The 12,766-nt window shown below is 45.3% G+C and overlaps 1 protein-coding gene and 1 long non-coding RNA gene across 3 annotated transcripts; both read right to left on the reverse strand.

Annotated features, from left to right (window-relative positions):
- Positions 1-197: 197 nt before the first annotated feature.
- rev1 (REV1 DNA directed polymerase) lies at positions 198-11,073 on the reverse strand. Of its 2 annotated transcripts, none has more exons than XM_062402705.1 (21): positions 10,942-11,073; positions 9,380-9,455; positions 8,751-8,883; positions 8,088-8,256; positions 7,242-7,748; positions 6,327-7,162; positions 5,934-6,032; positions 5,702-5,818; positions 5,435-5,561; positions 5,088-5,216; positions 4,858-5,012; positions 4,656-4,775; positions 4,332-4,552; positions 4,057-4,229; positions 3,523-3,952; positions 3,157-3,444; positions 2,917-3,013; positions 2,627-2,823; positions 2,389-2,539; positions 2,194-2,296; positions 198-1,986 (listed from the first exon to the last, which is right to left on the reverse strand). In XM_062402705.1, exons 2-21 carry the CDS (start codon positions 9,443-9,445, stop codon positions 1,875-1,877), a joined length of 4,230 nt encoding a protein of 1,409 aa, XP_062258689.1. In that variant the 5' UTR covers positions 9,446-9,455; positions 10,942-11,073; the 3' UTR covers positions 198-1,874. The 2 variants fall into 2 exon arrangements, with proteins under 2 accessions (XP_062258689.1, XP_062258688.1); XM_062402704.1 differs by having other exon boundaries at positions 2,621-2,823.
- A 646-nt stretch (positions 11,074-11,719) lies between these two features.
- Positions 11,720-12,766, reverse strand: LOC133967492 (uncharacterized). Its single transcript, XR_009924041.1, has 2 exons — positions 12,109-12,766; positions 11,720-12,011 (listed from the first exon to the last, which is right to left on the reverse strand). It is a non-coding gene; the product is annotated as an uncharacterized LOC133967492 (long non-coding RNA).

Consider the following 12,766-nt stretch of genomic DNA (forward strand, 5'->3'; position numbering starts at 1 on the left):
GGAGGTGATTTCAATTTGTGGAAGCTTAAACTTAAGTATGGGCAGTTCTTGCCTTCTAGTTTTCGTTGCTTATGTCCGACAAGTCCGGCTGGGTGCTTTTGTAAACCTTCTGAACACTTTCTACTTAAACACAGAATAAGCTCTTGGACATCTTAGTTTGTTGAGTGCTTCAAAAAGTGCCAAGGACAAATTCTTCATTACAGAGTTTACAGTTTATTACCAAGATTTAGAAAAACTTACAAACAGGTTCACAGCTTAAGGTCGTCAGGCACAATCCAGTTCGGAGAAGACAAGACTGGCCGAGTTGAACTCCTGGCCATTCCCTTCTGGAAAGATATGACAGGTGAAGAGAAGCAACTTCTTGAAAATGAGCGAGTGGACACTTGCACATTATGAATTACATTCATTTCAACTAGTAAAAAAAAAAAAGAAACATGACAGCTTGATTTGGTTTGCATATAGGGAAACGGCTTTAAACAAACTTATGCAATCCACACACATGGTGTCTTCCGTGGTGAGATCACAAGATGGCCAGCCGACCGCATCTGCTGATTACCTCTGATCACCATCATCGCAGTGATAACAGTTCAATTTAAAGAAATACAATGATGTAGCCACACATTTCTCCAGCAATGTGATGTTACAGAAGATCACACCTCCTGCTCCCATGCAAATCCAGCATTATTTTGATATTCAGGTTTTTGAAACCAGTGAAAACAGATTGTAAAAACAAGATTTACTCCCAAGTACAAAGCGAATATGAAACGTTACATTATCTCGAAGGGACATCTTACTCTTTAGTGAAAAAAAGAGATGCATTGGCTACTTATTGATTGCCATAACCCTAGTCCTCCGGAATCAGAGTGCTACTGAGAATCAACAGTTGACCTCACGTGAAGTGCTTTGGCCAGCTTCTGATTTCCAGGTTGGAACACGTACAAACGAATAGAGTGAGAAAATTTACAATTTAAAGAAAGTTACTAAGAATTCACTACATGTAAACAATACAAGAGGTAAGCCCTCTACATACATCTTTTCTTTTAAAACTTTAAACAAGGATCTTTGAAAAACATTATTTACATTTTAGAATAAACAGGTTTTGGCACTTTTTGCAACAAACAAGAAAGAGAAAAACATACTACTGCTTGTACCAGAGTCTATTTAGTTTTTTAAAACACAGCAGTAGTGGATATTTCACAGTTCGGTGTTGATCGCATCGAACACCAAAGAAACATAAATGAAAAACAGGAGAATGTTGATGTCAGAGCAGTGCTACAAGTCAAAAATTGCTAAACATGATGATAATGTCAGTATTTTAAACCTGGACTGAAAGTGATTCTGAGGGACACAATTTATTACTTTAGAGAAATAGGGGAATTCGACTGCTGTGTCAGATGGAAAATACTTACATGGGAAATAGGAATTTAAAATGTTACCAGCTCTCGCTCGTTTGAGTGTGTAAGAAATATTGAAGTACTGCCAGCAGAAATCTTACCACAAAAATGTCTCATGCCTATGGAACTGATTGTTGGGGATAGAAAGAGCTTTCATCGGAAAAGGAGGAATTTCCAAAAACTGCTACAATTAGCACTGTTCTGGGTTTTCATTTCTTCAATAGGAACATTACCAGTTCTTCAGATTGTGTAACATGTCTCTTTTAGAGCAATAAAACAATGTTCTGTACATACGTTCATTTAATACTGTCATGGGTCTCATACTTTGTGTTTGTGAGGCCATTACATGGCAGACGTGGCAGTGGCATCACAATTGAGGAGGTGTCAAAATCTGTGCTGCAGATGTCTTAGTCAAATGTCTTCGTCAAAGTAGCAAAACAAGATGTGGTGAACACAGTGAAATCAGATTCCCCTCGTTCTTCATGCCATCTTCAGGGTGCTACCGTAGGCCTGTTGCACAACCACCTGCACGTTGTCCAGGATAAAGTCAAAAGCCATACACCAGACGGACTCCACCGACTGCTGCATGAGTCTGCAAAGAAAAGATCGACATGCAACATTAAGAATCAGAATCAAAGCTCTGTTTGTCCCTCTAAATGTGGGTAGCTCATCTTGTTGGCTTCATTCTTGACATGTGTGGTAAGGGCCCAAAAAAGTGCAGTGTTGAATTCTGTGCGATTTGGAGTGATAAAGAATGGAAGACGAGAAGCAGGTGTAGAAATGGAGAATGTTAGCTCACCTTTTCATATATTTCATAACCAAATCCAGCATCTCCAGATCTTTGTCCTCGATCAGATCAGTGCAGTATTTCACCACCTGCAGGATGTCCTCCTCCATGGGTTCTAAGAAACAAGAAGTAGCGATTAGTTTTGCAATACCACAACCAATATGTGTTGGCACTGATTCTGATTCTGAGCTGCACTCGTCCGTCTACCTGTTATGGAGGTGACCCATTCCCGTAGGAGGGTTTTAATATCCGTCAGGTCACAGGCTCCAGCCAACGCAGGAGCAGGACGAGGGATGAATTTTGTCAGAGACTCAGGGATGACTGGTTTTGAGGGGGATGCCGAGGGAACATTTTCAGTCTGGGAAGAGAAAAAAGTTAAGTTACGAGCTAGAGAAAACAGGACCTTAATCTTCATGTGTGAAACCATATATAGACTCACCTTTACCATGTTTGATCCCCGTGATGTGCTAAGAGGTGGCAGGGTTTTAGCAGGGCTGTTTGTTGTGTGACGCCTCTTCGTAGGAGAAGGTCCTTTTTTAACCGGACTCGCTGCATTTTTTCTCTTGTAGCGTCGCTTCATACGACCGACACCGGCCCCTGCTCCTGACTGTTTTAGCTGCATCAGTGGGTTCTTCTGCTCCACTACAGAGAAACAAAGAGGGCGAAAATGAGGTGTATATGCATTATGATGAAGTAGAAGACAATCCTGGCCAACTAAATCCCCTGGGCACTTACACATTTTTGTCTGAGGTTGGACAGTTATGCGGTTATAGGCAGACTTCAGTTCTTCCTGAAGCTCTTTGGGAAGGGCAGCGAAAACATCTGGATCAACCTGCAGCCAGAGATTCAAGAGATTACTTGAAGCAGAGAGTGGTGGTTGGCTACATCAGTGAGTAAAGCACTCAGTAATGTGGAAACACGACAGCCCCCCTCACAGTGGCCATGCTCCAGACTCTTGGACAACTGCAATCCTACCTGTGAGAAGTGTGGTAGTTCCAGTACAATTCCTGGAGTGTCTGGCTGGTTTGGAATCTGCAGAACCAAGGTTCCGAAGGGTGGAGCGTTCAGTGCAGGTCCGGAGGCAGACGGACGAGGAGGTGAGGTCGGACATGTCTTCAGAGAGGCTGACTGAGGAGGAGGAGGAGCAGGCATCTGTGGACTCGGTGAATGATGATTGTTTGGTCTCCTGTCCCGATGACTCCACGACTGCTCCACTTGCTCCCTCAGGTCTGCAGGCAGGGCCTCCAACACAGAACGGTCCACCTTTGAAGTCATAAAGACACAGGCTGCTGAAACTGTATCACTAATAAACTGAATCAGATATATGCGCCAAGCCCTTACCTGTGAAGGGGAGGGGATTTCGATACTGAAGTTGAGTCGTGCTCGAGGATTCTTCGGAGTTCGTGCCTGCTGGTCTTTGCTTGTCCCTGGGACCGGCTCAGGAGGAGACAAAGGATGTGGAGTGGAGCCAGATGATGAGGCTATTGTCTGAGTCTTTTCCTGATGCGTGCCGTTTTCTGCAGCACCTACAACCCGAGACGAACCTCTGTTGTGGGTTTTGGCACTTCCTTGACCGAGTAACAGCTCTTTGATGGAGCGTAACCCCTGGCCTGTGGAGTCCTGAGGGACAGAGTGATGTCCCTCAAGGAGCTGGACCTGGATGCCGACTCCTCTCAGGTCCTGAACCTGCAGCTTCATGGCGTGGAACAGCTTCATGACTGCAGTGGCGATCAGCTGACCACTGTCGGTGCATTGAGGGAGCATCACAGTCCTGGCAGCAGGTAACAGATCAAAAATCAACAGGATAATAGAATAAACAATAAAAAGAGGATTTTATCAATCCTTTATAACATACAGGGTTTGACGGCCTCTTACCTGGCCAGGTTATCACAGATGCCATGACCACCATATTTAGCCGACTCCAGTGGAGCTCCAACCTTGCGAACCATGACCTTGAGCGTAACTCTGCGACCCCGCAGCCCCGCTTCTTGTAAACGTCTTTGAACCTCCATGGACAAGTTATTCAGGAAACTCTCTGCCTCATCAATCTGGTGAGAGGGAAGAACCAGAGAGTTACAGAGACAGGTAGGAAATGAAGGATGATCAAAATAGAAGAAGAGAAGGCCCAGGAGGGAACTTGAAGGTCTAACCCTTGTAAAGCGAATGTTGTAGTTCATCTCCGCCGAGACAGACTTTCTTTCCTTTTCGTAGCGGACGGGCCGATCATCCAGCCCTCTGCTGAAACGGAACAGGGTCTGTCCGGTCCGGGGTCCAAACTTCTTCTGCAGCTGAGACAGAGACAACTGCTGGAGGTCCCCACATGACCTCACGGACATAGCAGCCAACTTCCTGCCCATAACAGGCCCAACACCTGGAGAGACAAGGCTACATTAACCCTGTGGTCACATGTTTAACAGACAAAAGCAAATAGGTTGTAGATTGATGGATATGACCAGCAGGTGGTGCTGTTATACCTGGTAAGCTGGTTACTGGCAGGTCCCTGATAAAATCATCCACCTCTTCAGACTTTAAGAAGTACTGCCCGTCCGGCTTGGCCTTTCGCGTCGCCAGCCGAGCCAACAGGATGTTGGAGCCTGAACAGATGAGAGTTCAGTTTAGAATTTTTTAAATCACACTGTTTTGGTCTTTTTTTTACCAGTATAAAGATGAACTCACCCATGCCCACTGAGGCACAGCATCCTGACTTCTCCTTGATGTCTGCTCTAATAGCTTCAGCAAGATCATCCGCGTTGATGCCCAGCTCGGTCAGCAGAGCGGAGCCGTCTATCAACACCTCATCGCAGCTCAGAGCCTCAATGTCATGGGTGTAACTGCAAAGAACAAACGAGTGAGGAGGGTAGCGCTGAGAGAAGTGAGGGAAAAACAGATGAGGGAGTTGCTCTTACCTAGCCAGAGTCTCATACATGCTGAGAGCCACCTCTTTATAAGCCTCAAAATCATACGGGACGGACTGGAGCGAGGGGCACAACTTTTTCGCTTTGCCGAAAAACATCCCGTTCCTCACGCCCGCCTGTCTGTGAGAGAAAACAGATTGAAGCAAAACAAATTAACTCATGACCGAGACTTACATGTTGATTATTAGTAATTTCTTCATTAGAAATCTGTGTAGCATATAAAATGGAAATATGCCTTCAGTGTATTTGTAATCAATCAACAGATTTAGATCTTCCTGCTCAGTACAAAACCTATATCTGTGCTATGAGGCGCAGGCGATTGTGAGTTGAAATCTTACCTAGCCTCATAACTACAAGATGCAATCTCTGCCATTGACATAACAGCAGGGTCCTGGTCCACTCCGTTGACATGTGACTCAGGACTCTGTTGTGATGGAGTTCTTGGTAGATCCTCATCACTTCCCTCTGAGAGAGATACATTTTATCCAGCAGGTTATAATACAGTAGAACATGTGCAGGAAAAATGCAGGAAATACACTGAGCCAGGGCTGTGATAATCAAGTGGTGTTTCTTCAGGACAAACAGGTGGAGCGTGACAGTCTCACCTGTTGGAGGAAGAGTGTGTTTCCTCTGGTAGTACTGCTGCTCCAGCTGAGGGTTGGCCCCTGGTCTAAGGGGCACTCTGGACTGTCCACGGTTACTGGTCACAGCGACAGGCTTTCCTGCAAGAACAGTGCAGAATCAACCAGGGGAGCTCACTTTACATGTGACACTGTTCTTTGCAGCATGAGCCTATGTTATTTATAAACAGGTCAACCTTTAATCAGAGAGAGGTACCTTTGAGGTCCGGTCGATGTCGGATCCCCACAGACACAAAGAAACAATCCATGTCCACGTGAAGGATACAAGATTTCACATTTGTGGCTGCTGATGTTCCTGAAACACACATACCAGATCATCATTGGACTTTTCCAAATCATAAAAAAAACATTCAGAGTCTAGAGTCGCAAATGTATCCCAAATAATCCAGATGGACAGAAATCAGGCATCAAGAGTCATGAGTGGTTGCCTCATTAATTAACACTATACACATTACAAATATTTGAGATTGTGAAGTGAGCACGTAAAGAGTACTGGTCTCTGTATATGTGATGATGAGAGACAACAGGTCAACATAGTCGTCCTCAACAAGAAAAATCAGAGGAAAATAAGTGACCCTTCCTTTCTCACCTTGACTGTCTGAAGAGCGCAGTGCCACACATTTCCTTAGTCGCTCTTTCCCTGGAAAGGAGGCGCCCCCTGCTGCTTTTCGTTTGCTGTGCAGTTCATTGACATACTCGGAGAAGCCGGTCCTCCACGTGGAGATCTGGTGTAAACGTGAGTGAGAGTAGAACTCGGAGATCAAATCATTCGTCTTTGTCTGCAGCTGAGCTGAAGACTTGCCCGCCGACGAGGAGGATGATGATGATGGCGGCTTGTCAGTGATAGTTGTATTGAACGATGCAGGATCTGATGAAAAGGCCTTGTGGTGACTTCCGTTCAGTCGAACATGGGAATGTGAAAGAGATTGAGATGCGGAGGATAGATGAGTCTTTTCAGGGGGTGAATCCACCTGAAGGGATGGCTGAAGCTGTTTTGGGATTAGGTGGCTTTCGGTGGCTTTGATGGCCTCCTGGTAGGAGGGTGGGGGTGGTTTATGTCTCTGCTCGTTGGCTGCTTGAGCGCTGGACTCCTCCAAACAGACAGGCCACTGGTCGGATTGCTTCGGAGGACTGTGGGGAAACTCATACGGGTCGGGTTTGGCCTGACACCGCACTGGACGATTCTGAGGTTTAATATCAGGACTCTGGACTCTGTAGTCAGGCAGTTCTTCGTCAACAGAGGGGTCGCCTGAAACAGGAGACAGGTCCTCTGGTTTTAAGGCACCATTAACATGATGAACGTGTCCATTGGTCAGGGGCACTTGCTTTACCGCCGGTGGATAAAGGTCTTTGCCACACTGTTGCATTTTGTTCATTTTGGAATGGCTCATTATCAAGTCAGCTGAGGTCTGCAAGGATCCATTTCTGTAAGACAAAGAGCTGATGAGTCGATGTTAACGTTTAATGGGGAAACCATTTCCTTTAAAATGAACAAAATACTCACACTTTCAAGTCCACTTCCTTGCAGCCGCTCTGGCAGGTGTTGCTCTGAGGTTGCTGTTGGCCGGCTCTCTGGTTGCTGAGACAACGTTGAGGTGTCTGAAGATAAGACTGTGGGGGCTTTGTGCTGCTTGGGTTTAAAATTGAGTGGGCGGGTAAAGGGCCTCTGTGACTGGGGTCTGTATTGAGGTGACTGGACGCTAAGTGACTTGGCTGGGGGCTCATGAGGAAAGCTGCAGCGCTGCGCTGGAGGGACTGAGGTTGGCTGTGGCTGGGTGTTGGGTTGGCTTCATTCTGGTGGCTGGATGACGGGTGGTCATGTTTGGGCGCAGAGTGTCGTACGCTGTGCTGCTGCAGGTGGAGCTTCTGATGGACGCTGGGCTGCAGCGGCCCGTTGCTCGGTCCTGCGATCTCTGAGATCTGGCGCAGCGGCATGCCAGGGAAGAGCGGCCCTTTGTGTTTGGTGTACAGCTGGTACTGCAGGTACGGCAGGAGATGCCCAGCCTTCACACTGTTTTAAACAAAAGATTAAATAAATACAGAGATTTTTAAGCATCCATCTGATATTCAATATTGATAAACAGGCAAACATGTCTTCTTCTACATACTTAGTTAATCTACAGCCGTGATTGGCGACTGCAGTTTGTCTCTCTGTCTCTCAGATCAACTTGATAATTCGATTTTTTTATTTCAAAGGTCACGTTTGCCATTTCAGAGAGACAGCTTCCACCAGAATCACAGACCAACCCAATAGCCCCTTCAAAACAGGTTTAGAACAGGCAGTGCACTTGTGTTGTAAAATATAAATAATCATATGTGAAGCCATGGAATAAATACATATAATAAATACCTGTCCGTGATCCACTGCGGCCTGATGATCTTCTCCCCTTTGAGCTCCTGGATTTTACTGTTGGGCAAGTTGTTGGCGATGATGTGTGTGATCTTGGAGCGCGAGTAGTAGACGTGGAACTGGCCTCCGTGCAGCATCATCAGTCTCCGCAGCTCATCCGCACTTGGGTCTGCTCGCAAAATATCAAGAACCAAAACAGTAAGAGGAAAAGAGAAGCAAGACAAAGATAATGCAGCTCACAAATGCAGCCATTAGCTTATAATTTAAGCCCACACACTTCTCGCAGCATCTCAAACCCCATTTTCTTTTCAGGCTTTGCCACGTTCTCATTTCAAAGTGTCATCATGCATCAACAACCAAGAAAAACAGCAATTTCATCACGGTCACTCCTCAGATCAGCTCGTCCCGGCTCCTGAGTTTTGACGTCTTCCATTTGTATAATTAGTCCGGTGTGTGCTGCGCATGTCAACTGGCGCACCTCAAAAGGACGTGCGCTTGTGTATTCCATATTCTGATATCAGACACTCTTCCGGGACAGTCATGGCAAACATTTACATTGCTGCTCTGTCCTTCATACTTTGAAGCACTGACTGAGGAAATTATGAGGAGATGAAGACACACAAACTTGAGTCATGTTAAGTTATGTACGAAGCCAAGTGTTACCTGTGTAGCCATTGACGTAAATGGCCACTCCGCTGAAGATGTTGGAGCATATGCCTTGCTTCTGTTTCTCCCTGGGGGCGTCAAGCTTAAACTGCTCTTCCAGCTTGGAGACCTTGGCCGCCATGTAGCCGCCCTGCACACGAGAAGGAGAGCGGTGAGAGAAGGTCAATCTCAGTCGTATTATTCACACCTGCATGTGCAGAGGCCCAGCGCTCCAACTGTCACATATGGAATTTAAGCACATCCAACCTTTGAATAAGGTATTGATGATTGTTGCTGGGGTGAGAAGACATGATTGACGGCTGAGAAAGACTCAGGATTGGTCGAGCACTATTGACAGGACCTCGCCACTACCCCGCGATCAATGTCATGCAGACTCCGGCTCCAAATGCGCATATCCTTCATTTCTCAATACGGTGCCCAATCTTATACATAAAGTTTATGGTTGGATGTGTGTGTGTGTATTCAAAATAACAGAAGCAGGTTGAGTAATTTAAGTAAGGTGATTTAAATCCAGGTGCAGTAAGCTCCAATATAAATACTGTTTATACTCACTGCATAATCTCTTTTATCTCATACAAAGTCATTTTCTGTCCATTGTTGGTGATGATGAACTGAGCGACACTCACCATTTCAGCCCAACCACTGTCATCACTGGCTTTGGCTTTCTTCTTAATCCATACATCTCGACTCATACTGAGTTACCTGAACACACAGGAGGAGCCAAGTGAGCAAAACTGAATCATACAAGACAGATCATCAGAATACACACAGTGCTTCATTAACTTAGCAGGTTATTATGAATGTTATGATGCAAACAAAGAACATCTAACATCCTAACATGGTCCTGGAGTCAGTCAGTAGTTAGAAAGTGCAGGACCAAAACCTTCTGTGGTCTCATTAGCCTGGCTTTAGATCAGGTATGGTTTATAAACATTAACTCACTGTCTGTTAATATGATTATGATTTCATCCCCTTCTATTTAATTTTTGTTCTATTTAATGAATCTTTATTTTATTTAATATTCTTATTACAGCTTTTCAAATCTCTTGAATGGCATTTAATTGTCAGCATATTTATTTGTCTTACCTTATTCTTGGCTGATCAGTCAAGCGTAAAAAAAAGGTTCATGTAAAGGTGCTTTATATGGACCTGTTCATAAAGTTTTTATTCATTTAACAACCAACTTCTTTATTTCTTGTGATGTTCTGCCGCTATCGCAAGTTCTCTTGAGTATCGTGAGTAACCTGCTGATCTCGTCTTGTGAGAACTTGTAGTAAGTACTGCGTGAGGAGGACAACAACAACATTGAGACTAAAAGTATTGTAAAAATTACACCATTTCGGGTCAAATTTGAATGTCAGGACTTTCGGACACTTGGATGACACCACAGGAGCAGTAGGGAGGTATTTTATGTTTTCTACGCATAGGTATTTTACCTGTGAAGAATCGCTCACCATTTACTTCTATTCTTTTGGATTTGGCTGCAACACGGTTTACCCCTGAAACTCCCAAAGTGTTTTGTGGACTCAAACTATTCACCCACCCCTCCAACTGCACAGTGGTGAGTAGATAATGAGTGAATTTTATGATAGGGCTGAGTGATAAAACAATAACAATAATTAAAATATCGCAATACATACATCGCAACTTCGTCTATATCAATACAACAGAAGTTGTTCTTTGTTTGCCACAACCTTCCCTAAGGTGCATCAACTTCAATAAAACCATTGGTTTGACATGTATAGTAATAATTATCGATATCGAACATTCTGTGAAATATTGTCAATTAACATAAAGCTTCTGATGTTGCCTTGCAGGGAGGGGGTTAAGTGTCCAAGGGCATGTACGGGCAGCTCCTCCGCCACTGACAGCTCTGCACTGTTACACCACAGCCCCATGTGGCACTTTTTGTCTCTTCACATCTCACCGTGCTAACATTAGCTCGGCTGTTTAACCATGCGCGGCCGTGCGCCACGATACGACGGTAACATCGACACTGTTTCATATCTGCAGGAAAAAGAAAAAAGGAAAAACACACGAGTCCCAGTGTGTTTGACGCTGCAGCCAAACGAGCCGCACAACAATGGACCGGGCGGAGAGACAGTGGAACTTCGGCGCCTCGTTGTTCCGTCCCATTTGTCAACAAACAAAGTGTCCGTTGGTAAACACTTGTTGTTTCTGTATCTACCTTTGTTCCTGTCACAGCGGGTTGTTGTCCACACTTCTCTCTGCAGATACGAGTCCGCACAGCCGTCGTGCGCGCTCCGATCAGACGAGGAAAGAGCAACGAGCGAAGCCGAATGGAAACAAAAAGAAGAAAGAGCGGGATCCTGCGGCCGCTTCGCTCCGCTGCTCCGGCTCGACCTGCTCCACCGATCCGCCTCAGACGACCTGAGATCCCCTCACTCTGTCACGCTGCCTCGCCATGTCTGCTCCTCAACATTTTCTCTCCCCCTCCCTGTCCTCTCCATTTCCACCGCCTCATCTGTTCCCCCCACTGCTCCCACACGTCAAGCACAGGGAGGATGAGACGCTGGGCTTCCGGAGGATTTTTTCAAAATAAAACGTTCATCGATACGATGTTTACCAATATGACATAAATACAGACATAAATACAGTCACAAATTAAAAATAATAATAATAAAAATATGTTCAACAGTGAAAGGTGTGTATCATGCACTATCTTATAGTTTATTATATTATCAATTTTGTAGTCAATAATTTCCTCTATTTCTAGGAGTTCTATTATTGCTGTGAATTTCCCCGGCGTGGGATTAAAACATATTATTTTATGTTGTCTAATCTCATTTTATTCATGCTGTTGAGCAATGTTATAATTGTACGTAAGCCTCAATCATACTTAAGTTAAGCTGTAATTTTGTTCTTGTTGGCATTTTTTGTTTAATATGGTGATCAATCAAAACAAAATAATATTTGTGTTATGCATCGATTTCATCACAAATCAGTTTCATTTCATTCGTATTTTATTTTCAAAATCCCACCCACTTCCTTCCAGTTTTCTCAAATCTCAGCACCGTGAGCTTGACGTGTCTCCGGCTTGTTGTTTTTGAACTCGTGTTGTAATTCCTGCACTGTGCAGGTGACTGAGTCCATCGTGTCCTCTGGGTCCATCGTGTCCTGGAGGCTCCGCACACTTTCTATAAAGCCCACCAGCCTGTGACACCTCGCACCGGGTCAGTGGCGCACAGGTGAGTCGCTGGTGTGGAGCAGGGTTGGTTAACATCACTCTCTGTGTACCTGTGAGAACAACATGGGGTATAAACGATCAGCCACTGTGTCTGTGTGTTCAGACAGTGGATCAGAAAAAGGCTCCGTCCTTTATTTATTTATTTACGTGTGTCTGGCTCCGAGCTGCTTGTCCTCACACGGCCCCGGCGCACAGGCAGCTAAAGGCCGTGACGCAGAGACACGTGCCGGATGAAGCCTGAAACATGCTTCTGCGTTTTCACGGGCCCGTAAGCGCAAGAGCCCTTCCGGGTCCCTTACGTGCTTATGTATCCCTCCTTACGTGCTGACGGGTGTCGACCCCCTTTTCTAAAATTTACGGCAAAGCTCCGCAAGCTCACTCAGCCCGCAAGGCTGTGATTGGTCTGCTCTACATCCCTTCTGGAGCTGCATTTCCGGTTTCATGCCCCCATAATACCGGCAGAAATCACGGAAGATTTAGAAGAACGAATATGGACCAAATAGAAGAGCACTTGGCAGAAGATATCCGATAGTATGATCACTTGTATAACCTGTCACTGACTGGCGGATTTGTCCGCCAGAAAAAGGCTACGAGGAGCCGCAGTGGCTATGTAAATAAACAATCGACGAAGAAGAAAGAAGCGTCTCTAAGGTCGTCTCGACAAAAAGCATTACTCCGCCTAGTGTTCTGGCGCGGAATTGCTTTGTAAGACGCGCAACGGTTGGGGAAGCATGAATGAAAACGAGTCTTGCGCCACAGCGGCGTGAAAAGACGCAGACGCAGTCGCAGAAGCATGTTTCAGGCT

The sequence above is a fragment of the Platichthys flesus genome, chromosome 13 (assembly GCF_949316205.1).
Source record: "Platichthys flesus chromosome 13, fPlaFle2.1, whole genome shotgun sequence".
NCBI classification, from domain to species: Eukaryota; Metazoa; Chordata; class Actinopteri; order Pleuronectiformes; family Pleuronectidae; genus Platichthys; species Platichthys flesus.

Coding starts and splice junctions, on each gene's coding strand:
- rev1 (XM_062402704.1), bottom strand. CDS start 9,445: ATGAGTCGAGATGTATGGATTAAGAAGAAAGCCAAAGCCAGTGATGAC. Junction 7,163..7,241: donor AAGGAAGTGGACTTGAAAGT/GTGAGTATTTTG, acceptor TTTGTCTTACAG/AAATGGATCCTTGCAGACCT. Junction 5,819..5,933: donor ACATCGACCGGACCTCAAAG/GTACCTCTCTCT, acceptor CTGTTCTTGCAG/GAAAGCCTGTCGCTGTGACC.